We start from the raw sequence: 15,480 nt of genomic DNA on the forward strand, positions 1-15,480 counted from the left end.
GTTTAACCCTTTGATTAAAAAAAAAAAAAGGTTAGATATTTATAAATGCACAAAGATAAATTCATATTTTAAGTTTTGTTAAGCTCACACATTAAAGAGTTAAGATTTCCTTAAATTCTTTTATTTATTTACCTGCTTTTTAAGAAATATAATTTTCACCTTTATCAACTTATTCAAAAATCAAGTATTTCGAGAAGATTAAAAATTCTAGAAAAGTTAGATAAATATCAGACTAATTAATGCCATACTAATAAAATTATTTAAAACTTGAAATCTAATTTATTTGGATTCAAAGATTAGAGGAAAAGAATTAAGATTTTTTTAATATGTTAGAAAATAATATTTTATAAATCCCGCGCGACGCGCGGACAAATTCCCTAGTAATATAATCCTGCAGGGGAATTGAGGAACTTCTGGATTAATTTCACTATTTAATAGTTGGTCTATTTTAATTCTTCATAATTTTAAAATTATGATGCCAAATCTAGCATGACGACCTTGTGTCTATGGTTAATGAGTAGAGGATTGAGTCATGGAGCTAGGCTATCCACGTTTGATATTACGTACTTATAATATAGGCAAGAATTAATCAGAGACATATTCAAGATTTGAAGCGTATAAGTTCCTATAATGACCTCAAGTTAATATACAATAATAATTTGATTTACAACCGAATGTTATAAATTTAGTTGATTTCTTGGTATACATATTGAGTTGGGCAAAAGTTACTGTTTTCTCATAAGATTGTAGGTTGTCTCCAAGTTTCCACTAAAAATAATCTCTAACAATTTGATGTAGAATAAGAGGGATAAACATCGAGTGCCAATAAATTTTCAACATCATCGGTGATCTCGATAAATTTTCAGCGAAATTTATAGGTTGTTGATAAATGTCAAGTCTTTGTCGCCAATATTTGGTGGGTAAAAAATCCATTTTTTCAATCTCATTATGAGGTTATCTTTTGAGCCCTACGTGGAGTCTATTTTTTAACCTCGTATAATTCAATAGTTACTCTCCAGATTTATTTTACTTGTCATGTTTTCTTTTACATCGCTTAAGAAAATATTAATTAAAAAAAATTGATAAATTATTCGTGTTTATTCTTTGATCTCAATTAATTAAAAACTTATAATTAATTATATTTTGATTTTCTCAAATGTCAACTATTTTGGACCATCTATTTTTAGTAAGGACGACAAGTAAAATAGAGAGGAGAGAGTATGATTGATAGGGGACTCAAATTGAAAAATAACTATGTTGTCAAAACTTCGTTAATTTACACAAAAATGTTTTCTTTTTAGGTCACCATTTAGATTTTGTCCTTGTATTTAAAAGTTGTGTAAGTATGGCATTTGGAAGATTACCCTTCATGACAACGTAGTCTCAGTCTAGTGCTCGTTCATATATTATTCAACCTTCTTAAAGACAACGTACACTACATTATCGTCTATTATTTGCAAACCTTACGAATTTTTAAACTGTGGTATAACATTTTCTTATAAAATTTTCAGTTTATTCAAAAGGATCTTTAGATCATTATCTAGAAAGTTCATGAGTTGTAAAGAAAATTAAAAAAAAAAATGATCATTTACTAAATAACTGTCAAAAAAAAAAAAAAAATAACTTGTCAAATTAGACGTGGAGGGCACACGATTTGACAAATCACTAGTGGAATAAATCGGTTGGGAAACAACAAGGCAGTTGTCTACTGAAATATACACCATTTAATGATCTGCTAAGAGCTTACTATCATTTGAAAATAAAAGATTAAGACACACCATAGGCTTGATATATAAGATGACATTTTAGATTCACTGTACCAAACTACTCACCTGCCGTTATATCTTCGAAAGGTTTAATGAACAGTTAAGTAAACTCTATTATCAAGCAACTTATATTTCTTCCTGGTGTGCTTAACAATGTCTTTAATAAATTAATCAGTATAATACCTTAAAATTTGTATTTACTGACTTATTTAGAGGAAGGATTCCAATTATGACCAGGTAGCTAGCTAATTATGATGGGTAAGAATTTACCCACACCCAATTTTCACACTAAATTATATAATACCATGAATAAATCATAAATTAAGATAATGAAAAAAATGCATATTAATTAATTACAATCTGATGATATCAATGTATATATGCGTATGTGTCATGTATTCACTGGACAGATATAACCACCGCATGCGGATAAGTATTTACTGTTGTGGTGAAAGTTGATGGAGGATGTGTGAGGCTTTGTCATATATTAAGAAGAAGAAAAAAAGCCTTTTCTCATCGAATGTCCTCAAAGGGATTGTAAAAATTAAATTAGTCTACTTCAAAAAGGAAAAAGTTAAAAATGATGATAGAGTAGTAATTTTTATATTTTTTGTTACACTAGGGGATTAGAGAAGGGGAATTAGGAGGAGGGAAAGTTATGCATATGTATCTTCGGCCAAACTCAATTACCGACAATAGCTAAAATATACAAAATCTATACACTGAAATGTATATCAAATGTATCGCATATGTACATATAGTATATGTATATTTAAGTATAAATTAAAAAAACCTATACATTTACCGGTTATTTTGTAAACTAGATCACAATTCACACAGAGATATTAGGTTATAATTTTCTATAAAAATTGAACCTATACTTATTGTGTGAAAACTCCCGTCGATACAGTGTAATTAAGTCGTGATGCTCATGCTACTCGGAAAATTACTGCATTACGGATTAATTATATTTGTAGTAATTTTTAGTGGATGACAGATCTTAAAAATATTAATTAATGTGTTTGTAATCTATTGTACGCTGTACGGCCGAAGGTATAAACTTGCAGGCAATTAAAGCACTAGAGCTATGTTTTTTTTTTTGGACACAATTTGCCCTTCCTAGCTCTTCATGAAACAAGGTAAAAAGTCAAGTCCATAATCTTGTTGTGGCAGTATTTTAATTTGCTAATGTAGTTGACTAGTTGGATTAGTTAGTTTATGTTCTCTTCATCTTTATTCAAGATTATTATTGTATTTGCTAAGTAAAACTAGAAATAATGTTACAGTGTAGAAGATCTGTTAAGTCAGTGTTGAGATGCCCTTTACCTGTTTGTTAAAATGCCTGAAAGAATTTGAGTTTATGTTCTGTGTAAATTTCAAGTCCCATTAGTCATTGCTGAGATGCCCTTTAGTTGTTTGGTAAAATGCCTGAAAGAAATTGAGTTTATGTTCTGTGTAGATCTCAAGTCTCATTATTCAGTGTTGAGATGCCCCTTACCTGTTTGGTAAAATGCCCCAAGTCCCATTATTCAGTGCACTGTACTTTTTTGGAACTGATATTCAGTGAACTCTATGTTAGCATCTGTTAGTTTGTTTATGTAGTAGGCTACTGGGGATATGAATTGGCTTAAAAGAGCCACCATCTTGTCATAAAAACTCACAAATGTAAATATACCCATATAGTTGAAGTACAGCAGAAAGTAATGTGAAATTCACTGAGTTGTTTCCATGATAAACCATCACCCACTTGTGGTGATTAAAAACTCTGAGCCTATGTTGCTCGGACTCTCCAAAAATTTTGCCGCTCTTGTGTCAGATCCTCCAAAAATGCACTATGGAGGATCCAACACGCACCCGTCGACATTTTTGAAAAGTCCAAGCAACATGGCTCTGAGCTGTACTTTTGACCAGGATATTGAGGGGGAAGTCATGTATTTTGGTTTAGGAGAATAACATGCTTTAATCTCTTCTTCGTCTAACTTTTCTCTAAATTATTCTATGAAGTTCAGAGTGAAAGACACTTTAGTTTTTGAAGCCTTAGTCGCGATGAAGGTGGAAGATGATCGAGCGGGAGAGATAGAATTGAGAGATTGAGGGGAAGTCGCGTGTTTTGGTTTATGCTATTAAGAAAAAGGATGGTTCTTGCAACTTCTGGATTAGTCAAGGGATTTTTCTGTTTACTCTAGTAACACAAGGATGTACCTTAGGTTTGGGCCATAGTTCAAGAATGGTTATGGCCAATAACTCCTATAAAATACATTGAACTTGTAACGTTATTTTATGTTCTCAAATGAGGAAGGTCAATAATATTTATGCTCATCTTTTGTTCTAGGTCGTTATTTTTCATGGCGGCGACCAAATTGCTTACAATCTCCATAGCACTCGCCGCTCTTTCTGCATCTGCAGCAGCTATAGGCGTTGTGTTTTGGAGAAGAAAGACAAGGGCTGATGAGGAGAAAATCCGAGAGTTGGAAAAATCTTTGAAGGCTGCGTTGCAAAATTGCGGTGCTGAGAGGCAAGGCCGCATTAGAGCTCAACAGGCATTGAGGAAGGTGGCCAACTCAAATGATTCTAATAATTCATATCCTTTGGCACCTATTGCAATCACTCAGTCATGTTTCTCCACGAGGTACCTTTTTCTTTTTTTCAACAGTGTGTTTTCTTGTATGACTTGTTAATACGGATGGTACTGAAAATAATATGTTGTGGCACTAATATTTGTGATTAGGAATGGGACTCCAAGGCAACCTTTGATTGTACCACTTGCTAGAGCTTGTCTGGTATTTGATCCAACTCGAGTTCCGCCTGCATCTCTTGAGGGTCTTGAAGGCTACTCTCACTGTTGGATAATCTTTGTCTTTCATCTAAATACGAATCTTGACAAGTCATGGAAGCATCCATCACGGTCTAAGTTCAAGGCAAAGGTAAAAGTACCAAGGCTGAAAGGAGAAAGGATGGGTGTCTTTGCAACAAGATCTCCTCATCGCCCATGCCCTATAGGCCTCACTGTTGCAAAGATTGACTCTGTGGATGGGAATAAAGTTTTCATTTCTGGTGTTGATTTAGTTGATGGAACTCCGGTCCTTGATATCAAGCCATATCTTCCATACTGTGATAGCATCCCCGGTGCAATGGTCCCCGATTGGATAACGGCTGATAATATATTAGCTGTAACATCTGTTAACTTCTCTCACGACTTCTCTGCCTCTCTGAACCATTGTTGGTCAAGAAATATGGAGAAGAAGAAGAAAAATGAGATATCACTTTATACATCTTCTACTGAATTTCGAAACTTAATTCAACAAGTGCTGTCATGGGACATACGATCATTATCTCAGAGAATCCGGCCTCATAAGACTGAAAATAACAGCATGAATAATGTAACGCTTGAAGATGACAACAGTGAAGAGGAACTTCATTTTCCTGATGATATTGTTTACCACCTTATTTTGGAAGGCCTTAACATCTCCTACAAAATTGACTATGATGGCAATGTACATGTTGAAAAGGTTGACCCTTGCATTCCAAACTGAAGAAAGTTACGCAATTTCTTCATAACAAGAAAAGGCATGTTGGTTTGTCTTACTGCATTATCTGATTTTCTGGTCTGGTCCAAACCAACCTTTTTTTGGAGTTTAACAATCACGGCTTCTGCGAAATGCCTTTCCTTGTGCAGCTATCAGACAATTGATCCTGGTAGCGATAATTTTGCAGTCATGTAGACATGTATGAGTCTATGACATTGTTACCCTATCTTCCATTTATTGAAGTGATACCTTAGAGAATTATCACATCTGCAGTTTGATCCTTTTGTCATAGAGCTGGCAATTAGATCCACAATTCAGCAGTGATGAAGTGTAACATTACTTATGAATTTGTAGCTGACTTTAACAGATATGAAATTTTATTTGGCATGATTCTGCTCTGTGCAAATTCCAGTATACTTTTGTTGTATATAATTATTCTTGTAGAAGAGAGAGAACAAATGGTTTTTGAATTAAAAGTAATGTTACATTATCTCTACACTTGTCACAAAATGAAATGATATATGATCGTGGACGTAAACAGCTAAAACCAACAGCATACATTATACGAAATACAATATTTTCTTTCAAGTGTCAGCATAATCACTTGTAACATGTCTTGATATCTTTTTCCGACTTTGAAAACAAGAATTCTGGAGCTTAAGTAGTTCCCTCAATAGCTTCAGCCAAAAAATTGAACCTTTCCATGAGCCTCAGATGAAATGAAAAACTCTCAGGCGCTAGTTATTTCTTTTTCCTTCGACTTGCACATATCTTCTGCTGACTTTATAAACTTTTTAGTCAAGTCATCAATCTGAAAGAACACACATAAAACCAAGTAAAAGAGCCTGTACAGCATAGAATATAAATTATACAGCACATAGCAAGTTCTTCAGCAAACAAGTAAAATAACGTACTTCTTTCTCCAGTCTTTTTGCATCATCTTCTGAGAAAGCTGAAGCTGACTTGTCTTTGTCTTTCTTTTTGGGAACAGATTTCTTTATAGTGTCCAAAGCCTGGAAAAAAAGGAATTAACATCTTGTAGCATCAAAGAGAAAACATTTCTACCGTCACATAAGTACCCTGGTTATATCCAAACAAAACCTACATGCATATGACTGTTTTCATCAGCTCAATGTCATTTCTCCCATTCCTCTTTACTTCCATTTTATTTGGGAGGTGGAGATTGAGTTCACCAATAAATCTTAGCAGCGATACTGCTGGCCATGTTACTGTTTCGCATGGAGAAAATGGAAAATAAAGGAAAATAAACATTCGACCTCATAAAGGAAGGAGACAAAGGTAATTGACCACATCTTCTTCAGTACAGGCCATGCGAGGAGAGTATCATGGACATCAGATAAGCATACACATACACATGCACACACAACTTTTGCACAAAGATGCTGCCATCAACTCTAAACAAGAAACTATGTGGAGAGCTCCATTAATATGCTAACACAGGACAGCGTCCTGAAAATTACGGTAACCTCTTGTTGGCCAAACTGAGTCGATGGTTAATGAATTGACTACTCATTAAGCATCTACGTATTTGGAAATTCGCAGTTCTTCCTCTCTTGGTTATTCTATTTTTCCTCCCTCACTTCGCTAACTAAAAAGGTAACTAGAATGTTAAACCTCTTGCAATGCCAATATTCCTTCTCTGTTGTTCCTCAAAAGCACCTTTTTTATAAGAATATTCCTCTAAAGCACCTGTCTCCGTACAGTGCTGCAACTAGATACTACCAGAATTCAACTTACACAATATAATCCCTCTAAAGCACTACAGTTACGAACCATTTACTTTCCAAGCTCTCCGCACTCAAGAAGGTCATGTCTTTGTTACCCAGCAATAACCAAAGTCCAACACACCTCCAGCTTCATTTAGATATTGCAGATACACAACAGGTCCATCAGAAACAGCCTCTCTACCTTCACAAGGCAGGGGTGAGGCTGCGTACAGAGTACAGACAACCCTCCCCAGACCCCAGTTGTGACTTGTGAGATTACACTGGGTATGTTATTGTTGTTGTAGATACACAACCATCATCCTAAACTTTTCTTCGACTCCCATTCCATCACTTTCCTACACTCATAGCTCTACATATATATTCTTTTCTTTTTTATAATAGGTTAGTTCTATATATATTCTTTGATAAGAGAAAACCAATTGTTGGCTGCCTCCCACTTAATCTTCTTCTTCCCTTTTTTTATTTTTTTTTATTTTTTATTTTTATTTTATGGATGAGTAAGAAGAATCCAATTGTTGGCTCCTTAGCACTAATCAATTTTGGTTCTTTTTTTTTCGGTTCACAAGAGAAATCCGATTGTTGGCTCCTTAATAACTTATTAATTTAGTTTCTCTTCAAAGACGACACGACGACAACAACAACTACTAGTATTACTACACCTCAATCAAAAACAAGTTGGGTAAGCTACATGAATCACCAATATCCATTTCAATCCATTTGGACCATTTATGCCCTTGGAAGTCAAAAGGGCATAAAATAAGAAAGTGCACAACATGTCCCTCAGTTTGAAGATTATTTACTTAACTGAATTCTTATGAGAGTGTAGCGGTTGTCGTGCATCAAGCACTTCAGTAATAGCCAAATGCAATTGTCTAGTGTTTACTGTACAACAGCGTTTGAAAAAACCAACTCACAATTAGGGCTGCACAGAATATGACACAGATCATGAATAACTAGGGCCTGACTCTTTTCCCAGCTTTTAATGAGCTTGAGCTGGCTAAAACCATATTCTGGTCAATCTCAATAAATAGGCTTCATCAAATATATGTGCAACTACTTACCTAATTTCATCATATGTTGGTTTTCAACCTAAAAAGTTGCCCCAAAACCCTACGTATTTACCTACCCTTTCTCCTTTCCCTCCTTATGTATCTTCAGTTATTTTATCCTTCGGCTGACATGGATGTGATCCCATCCATTATCCAATCATCTTGTCTTTTCTTCCAATGCCGCTTAATTTATTGAGTTTCTGTTTCCCCTTATTTCTTACATATAAACTTTTGGGGTTTTACATTTCAATAGGATGAAATGGGTACTTTTCTGCTGTTAGGGCTACTTTCTTTTGCTTATGGATGTAAAAAAGGAAAAAGTTAGAACGACGAGAAAAAGATTGTCAGGAGGAAAGGGAGAAAATAGGCAGAGGTGTTTGGTCAAGAGTGTACCTTCTGGCGGGCTCGTCTTATACTTTGCTTAACGTCTTCAGATGATTTTGCGACCACTTTGCATACAGCCTAGTAAAGAGGATGACACTATCAGCAAAAGGAACAATAAACAACTACTGAAATTGACAAGGATGAAGGGTCACCTGTACATGCTCCGTAGTCAACCTGCTTGTTGCACAGATTGCGGGAAAAGAAGAAAGGGTGAGTCAAAAGGCATTGGAACTCTTAACAGGACATAAAGTTCTCACTGCAAACCACATATCCCAAAAATCTTGCTGATGCAAATGAAGAAGCATAACAGTTAATTGCCTGAAGTAGGCATATTCCCTAGGAAGATTGATTGTCTTGAAAAAATGTTATAATGATTTTTTTTTCTACATCAACATATTGTACTTCAAGCCATTCTACATGTAAATACTGGCAACATGAAAGTTACAGTAAAGACTATCAAGTTGAGATTAAATCAAGTATTTGCTTCTATTTTCGACATCTTAGCCTAACAAATAGGTGGATTCCAGAGCAGGAGAGACAATTTTACTCTTTCAGATGGATACTTACGGAGGTATTGGTACAATTAATCTCTGGTTGTCTGATTGAGGATTTAAGCCCAATGGAGATGAAATAATGGCTTTGTCCATCTCTTTGAGGGTCTGCAAAAGACAATTGATCATGGTGCATGTTTATATAAAATACACTTCTGTTTAGCAACTTCTTTGCACCCATAATATATATAAAGAAATGCTCCATTAATCAAGTAAGGCAAATATGTATGGAAAAAATATCGAAAACCAGACAGTATATGTGTATGGGTTTAAGTGTATAAAATTACATTCGGATCATAAGGATTCACTGACAAGGTTTTCGGGTCTAGCACTGAAATGACAGCCATCCTGCAAAGAGGTGTCTTAACACCTCCTGTTTCAACAATGATATGATCTAGCATCCCTGTTAAATCCAAGAAGCTAAAAGAATGAGTCCAAATCAAAGGCAAACAAAGTAACTTGTATTACAACAGAAATCCATTCATGTACCAGCTGATGCTCTTCCAGTTCGCAGCTTGGTCAATTCTCGCGATAGTGCATCAATTGCTGCTTCCATCTGTGAGACTGCAGTAGCTTTAATGGTAGGACCCACGTTGACAGCTGCCGGTGCATTTCCATAATCATCGTCATCTACCTCCTCCCCTACAAATTCATCGTGGGGGACAACAGATTGCAAGAGGTCAGAAACTTCAAGTATATTGCCTCAAAACAAGAAACTTGAAGATACCATTTTGTGTATTTGTGATGAACAAACTCCAGAAACCTTTTATTCTGAATGATCAACTAATGCTCTTGGTTCAAATAACAAACATTAACTTTTGTGAAACAAAGTCAATAAATACACGTAAGTCTCTCTTTTTTCTTCTTTTAATGAGAGTAATAGTTCATTGATGTGAATGTGGATACCCCCTCTTAAAATGCAGAAAGTAGAGAATTCTAACTAAGACATGATTTTTACAAAGAACATCCAATCTCCAATGGTGACCGATATCATATTTCGTCCAAAACTATACCAAAAATAGAAAGGTTCCATCATTACAAATAATAATAACCCAAATGAAAGGTAACAAATGCAAAACGAGAGAAAATGCACACATGATATTAATGGAAGCTAAAATTGCGCCCACCCATTTGAGCAACTATAATATATCCTAACATACTTTTCATGAGTTTTAACTAATTCCACCAACAGGTATAAACAATTTTTACACTAACAAGTAACCTTTGCTATTCAGGTAACCTATCTTATTTTCAAGATCACAAATCACACTTTTTCATGATATTCTTTTGTCGACCTGATAGCAGTGTTTATAAGTTAAACTCATTTCCATTTTTCATAGTTTAGGCTGTGATAGTATGTTAATTACCATTTTTATCAGTTATTGATTAATGCTTATTATATAGAGATTTACATTTACCTATAGTATTAGTCATTAGGTTGTAAGTGAACTAATTGTGTTAGTATATTTTACACTGTCAGCACATAGAAACCTAAAATCATTTTTCATATACAAAATCTTGAAACTTCAACTCTACTTTACTAAGCAATTAGCTTACTAAGGAGTTGATTTCTCATATGGTCACTCCTTTCTTCTTCATTCCAATTTTCTTCAACAAAGAAAGTCACTACTTTTTCTGAGATAATAACTATTAGTTCAGTGACCATCTCGCATACTTGAGAAATGTAAATAGAATATGCACTAAATTGGAGGATCAATAATAAGAAAGGGAAATAGAATGAGTACTCATTTGTCTTCTTCCTTTAGCAAAACCTCTCCGACATTCAAGTATAAAATTGTTGGTCTGTTGCATAGAACAAGGAACAGGTTTTTCTTTGTGAAATGGACTTGAATTGGACCCGCCCAAAGAGGAGAAACGGGCCAAATTAGTGGCCCGTAATGCACCATAAATGTTGCGGTAAGAAACTAATGCTCGTCTAATTAACATCGCCATTGTTTCTATATCTCTCACAATTCTCAAAGGTTAATTATTACGTTTCTTTTTCCTCTCTTGTGCTGGCTGGTTTATAGGGTTTTACGAAAAACCCTCCTTCTAGGGGTGTGAACCGGGGAAGTCTTATTCGGTTTAATGAAGTAGACCGGCCGAACCGGATCGGTTTGGTTTGAATATATCCCTTCAGTTCTCGGTGCGTATTTGTTCTTTATCTTGATATTTTAGTGTCTTATTTATTTATTTTTGCGGTAGCTATTTTTTGGGAAAAAGGACACTGTATATTCACTCAGCTAAACTAATCCCATATTTAACCACTGTTTGAGCTTAATTCCACTAAATGTCCGTTCGACCCAAAATAATGCCAAAAAATGGTCGGTCAGCCGAAAATAATGCCAAAGCTGACCGGCCCAACAGCCCAGGAGCTTAAAAAAAAAAGACTTTTTGTGGATACTAAGTCGCCACAAAAAGTCGCCACTAAAGGCTGCTACAGCATATATACATATGTTGGAATTATATATACACTTTATATACAAGAATTATACAGTTTATATACATATGCTGGAATTAATCATACATTTATTTTACATAAATTGTACGTTAATTATACATTTATTATACACATCTTATGCAATAATGATATGATTTTTTTTTTTTTACATATACAAAGTGATATATATTATATACCACAATGATACGGTTTCTATTATACATTTTTTATACGTATGGTACACTTTCTATATAAACGATACGGTTTATATACACATGTTTTAATTATATATACACTTTATATACAAAAAATGATACTTATTATATTCAAAAATGATACAATTTTCTATTCTATACAAAGACGGTTGTAACTTGTCTTTGTGCATACACATTATATCACCAAATGATACATATTATATACAAAAATGATACATAACTTAGTGATTCATATTTTATACGGTTTCTATACATTACAGATAGGTATTGATACATATTTTATACACAAATGACACATATTATATATAAAAATCGCCTCAAACATTTTTGTGTTTGGATTTTTATTTGAAAATCGTCTTATTTAAGTTTTGGCTAATGGGTGGGATTAGTTTAGTGGGTATAATTTGGGTTTGGGAAAAATTGGGTTAGATGGTGGGATTAGTTTCACCCTACCGGCCAGTTGTGTCCTTTTCCCTTTTTTTTTGAGGGGTCTATCGTAAACAACTTCTTAGGTGAAGGCTCTGCTTTACATCTACATTCTCAAACTCTACTGTAGAAGCACACCGTTTTAGACAATATGTTATTGTTGTTGTTGGTTCTCGGTGTGTATTTCAGAAAATCTGATTAACCAATAGCTTTTTGTTATTTCAACGGGCTGATAACTAATAGTCACTTTGGCCAAGTTTCTAGAGAGTCAAATGTTATATTTTTTTTTATTTTTTTTTTAAGAAAAGCAATTATTTTAGAGATATAGTAGGTGTTTGGATAATCCAAAAATTGGGGAATCCAGCAGTCAAGCACTCCTATAGTGAACAAAACAGAGTAGCTTGGACCTCCTAAACTGAGGAAGGATCAAAGAACAGCTTTTTGAATCATACTCACTTTTTTAATACTTTCCCGGTGTATGCCAATGAAGCAGTTTGGGCGAACATTTTGAGAATTTCTTTTGCTAGAAATATTTCTGTTTGTAATCAAGATAACCTTTTGCTAACTTATGCCCAACAAGAGCTTGATATGGGGCCAAAAAAAAAAAGTAGGCGTTTGGATATGAAGTTTAAGCCATTGATTTGGGTTGAGGTTAATTTGAAGTTGAAATTGTGTTTGGATATATAATTTGAATTTTAAAATTGTATTTTTCATAAACATGAAAACCCTGCAAATATTTATGATAACTATCCAAACTTCCCCAACTCTTATACAATATTCCAAATGAGCAAACATAATCTATAAATAAGGTATCGGAATATCCTAAGGCACCGAATTAATAAATCACATATCTTTATGTTCTTTTTATAAATAAATATCTATTATTACAAACTTTCAAATGCACATAATTTTACAAAAATCTATTGGTCCAATAAATCGAGCGATAGTGCTTAGTTGATAACTTTAATATATAATCACTCATCGTGTTTCAGAAACAATCTTTTCACGTCGAGCATGTTTTTTTTGCGAAATTTAAAATTATGATTTTTTTTTCAAAATTTAAATGGGTCAAGGTTTAAAAAAATTGAAAATAAAAAATTCGGAATTGAAATTCTATCTTTTAGGTGAATTTGGAATTTGAAATCAAAATTTTTGAGGTTGTAGTTTTGTTCAAAATGTCATAAATAAACACAAAATTGAAATCAAACGTTCAAATTTGAAGTTCAGTTGCATGTCCAAAAACCTGCCCAAAGTGGTTTGTGTACTTTTAGGGAAAAAAATATTTTTTTTAAGTAGTACTCTATAGATAGAAGTTGTTTTTTTCTTTCCAAAGGTACAAAAAAGTAACTTTTTCTATAAGCACTTATGTCAGTCATAAGTTGATTTAATATTGACAAAAGCGATTTTCAAACTAATTTAGCTAAACACAAACTATAACCCTCCAAAACATTTTTTAAAATAAGTAGATTTTGAAAGTTTGGTCAAATAGACTTAACTTAACTGGTAAAATCTTGATTTTCAAAATTCTTAGAAATGTCAATAGTTCGATTCGACCAATATTTGAAGAAATTAATAGCACACTAATTTTTCAATCAATCTTTTATGTATAATTAAAATTGAACTTTTTGGAATCATTCCAATTATTGAAAACATCCTGAAAACATGAGATTTGGTGGTTCTGAATGTAATCAAACAGAAAAATTAAGCCAAAAGAAAAAAACCGAAACAATTTCAATAATCGTGTTAATAGTTCGTTTTTCAGATAAAACAATTGGTTTGAAAATTCATACACCCGGAGAGAGAGAGAGAGATAGAGATTGAAATGTGAGATTTGGATTTCATCACCTACTTTACTCTATGTCGTCTGGCTTAATTTATGTGTAGGGATGGAACTGCAACTTTAATTACAGGTTTTAGTAGCTTTTGTCTAACTATCCACACCTCATAATAAATGACAACTCTAAGCATCATAAATTATTTCTAATTTTTCAGTCAACACAGACTTCGACAGACTTAAATTGAACAAACGTGATTAAATGTAAATTGAAAATTAGTATAGATTTGGTTTGCTTAAAATTGAGACATATATATTATTGTTGTTATATTACGACAAAAAGTTTCGGTTTTGGAGTTTGCTAATACTTGAACGTCTTTTAAAACATTTTTAAAAACCGGAAATCAAAGTGTTTGTTTTTTTTAAAAGTAAATGCTTATTTTAGAGACTTGAGGGGTTTGATCAATCATTTAGGAAAAAAAAATGTTTTTGAGTAGTAGAAGAAGTTATTTTCAGAAGCTGAAAAGATTATTTTTTTCCTAGTAGCACTTTTTGAACTTTGGCCAAAGTACTAATTGCTTATCTAATATTGATTAGAGTTCGACTTTGGTTTGAAACAATTATAGGTGTGAATGAACCGATTTCACTAGCAGGACGACTGACCAAACACAAACCACTACTATTCAAAGTACTATTTTTACAAACACTTCTAATTAAAAGCACTTCTCAAAATAAATAGATTTTGAAAATTCGGCCAATCAATCCATTACTCTCAAGATTTTTGGCATCCAATAAATTTCTTTACTCTAAAAGGAGTTTTGTTACTCTGTTAGTGGGCCTTTTGTAGATTATTTCCTCTTCATGTTCGTTTTCTATTCATGTTTTTTTTGCACGGATTTCCTTCAATGCCCCTCAAATTCTGGTCTTTAATTTTTTCAATTCGCTTAAAAAGTGACCGAAAATATTTTGAGGTTCTGGGTTCGAATTTCTACTCAATTAAAAAAAAAAAATCGTAAGGCAAGGCTTAGGAAACCTGCTGTAAAGGCTTTAATTTTGCGCCAAAGACAAACCTGCATCTCGGCTGCTTTTCTTGCCGAAGATATGCCTAGTTTTTCTACGAGCTGCGTGCTTTAACGATTTTTTTTTTTTATTGAGCGGGTTTGAGCTCGGAGATCTCGGGGTATTAGGCGAAGGTCGAAAATTAAGGATGATTTGAGGGACGAAAAGTTAAGAACCGCAGAATAAGGACAGTCGTGCAAATTGCCCTTTTCTATTTGAGCCAATCACAAAGGAATTGTCAATGTCCGAAGAGGGTGTCTTACCTCAACTTAAAAAGAAAAAAAAAGACGATTCGCAGAATACGCTTATTTTGGGGTGGTCTTTAATTTTTTTAAATTTAAATTAGTGGTGCTTTAATTTTCAGCCCGTTGGATTCTCTTGGTTTCGGGTTAATTAAGATTCGATCGATTTTTTTTAAAAAAAAAAATCGCGAGGTAGAGTTTGGATTCGCAATGTAGAGATTTTGCGTACTCTTGCCCTCGGCGAAATTTTGCTACCTTCGGGCGAGTTTGGCTTCCCGGGTCAAACCCACCCCAAGGCG

The 15,480-nt window shown here is 33.8% G+C and overlaps 2 protein-coding genes across 5 annotated transcripts; one reads left to right on the forward strand and one right to left on the reverse strand.

Moving 5' to 3' along the window:
* Positions 1–2,652: 2,652 nt before the first annotated feature.
* Positions 2,653–5,683, forward strand: LOC132059134 (uncharacterized). 4 transcript variants are annotated; one of them, XM_059451643.1, is made up of 3 exons: positions 2,653–2,905; positions 3,771–4,395; positions 4,495–5,683. In XM_059451643.1, the coding sequence occupies exons 2-3, from the start codon at positions 4,079–4,081 to the stop codon at positions 5,297–5,299; spliced, it is 1,122 nt and encodes a 373-aa protein (XP_059307626.1). In that variant the 5' UTR covers positions 2,653–2,905; positions 3,771–4,078; the 3' UTR covers positions 5,300–5,683. The 4 variants fall into 4 exon arrangements, with proteins under 4 accessions (XP_059307626.1, XP_059307627.1, XP_059307628.1 ...); XM_059451644.1 differs by having other exon boundaries at positions 4,099–4,395; XM_059451645.1 differs by lacking the exon at positions 2,653–2,905 and having other exon boundaries at positions 3,287–3,996; positions 4,099–4,395.
* Positions 5,684–5,725: 42 nt separating this feature from the next.
* On the reverse strand, positions 5,726–11,098 carry LOC132059135 (uncharacterized). The gene is made up of 8 exons (XM_059451646.1): positions 10,771–11,098; positions 9,515–9,667; positions 9,313–9,428; positions 9,042–9,133; positions 8,627–8,648; positions 8,484–8,552; positions 6,208–6,306; positions 5,726–6,104 (listed from the first exon to the last, which is right to left on the reverse strand). The coding sequence occupies exons 1-8, from the start codon at positions 10,976–10,978 to the stop codon at positions 6,024–6,026; spliced, it is 840 nt and encodes a 279-aa protein (XP_059307629.1). The 5' UTR covers positions 10,979–11,098; the 3' UTR covers positions 5,726–6,023.
* Between the last annotated feature and the right edge of the window lie 4,382 nt (positions 11,099–15,480).

Source organism: Lycium ferocissimum, chromosome 6 (genome assembly GCF_029784015.1).
Source record: "Lycium ferocissimum isolate CSIRO_LF1 chromosome 6, AGI_CSIRO_Lferr_CH_V1, whole genome shotgun sequence".
In the NCBI taxonomy this organism is placed as follows: Eukaryota; Viridiplantae; Streptophyta; class Magnoliopsida; order Solanales; family Solanaceae; genus Lycium; species Lycium ferocissimum.

What these genes read in the sequence shown, in the direction of transcription:
- LOC132059135 (XM_059451646.1), bottom strand. Translation starts at nt 10,978, where the DNA reads ATGGCGATGTTAATTAGACGAGCATTAGTTTCTTACCGCAACATTTAT. An exon ending in TGACTACGGAGCATGTACAG is followed by an intron (nt 8,553 to 8,626) that starts GTGACCCTTCAT and finishes CCTCTTTACTAG; the next exon opens with GCTGTATGCAAAGTGGTCGC. An exon ending in TAAGACGAGCCCGCCAGAAG is followed by an intron (nt 6,307 to 8,483) that starts GTACACTCTTGA and finishes CTTTTTTTCCAG; the next exon opens with GCTTTGGACACTATAAAGAA.
- LOC132059134 (XM_059451643.1), top strand. Translation starts at nt 4,079, where the DNA reads ATGCTCATCTTTTGTTCTAGGTCGTTATTTTTCATGGCGGCGACCAAA. An exon ending in CAGTCATGTTTCTCCACGAG is followed by an intron (nt 4,396 to 4,494) that starts GTACCTTTTTCT and finishes ATTTGTGATTAG; the next exon opens with GAATGGGACTCCAAGGCAAC.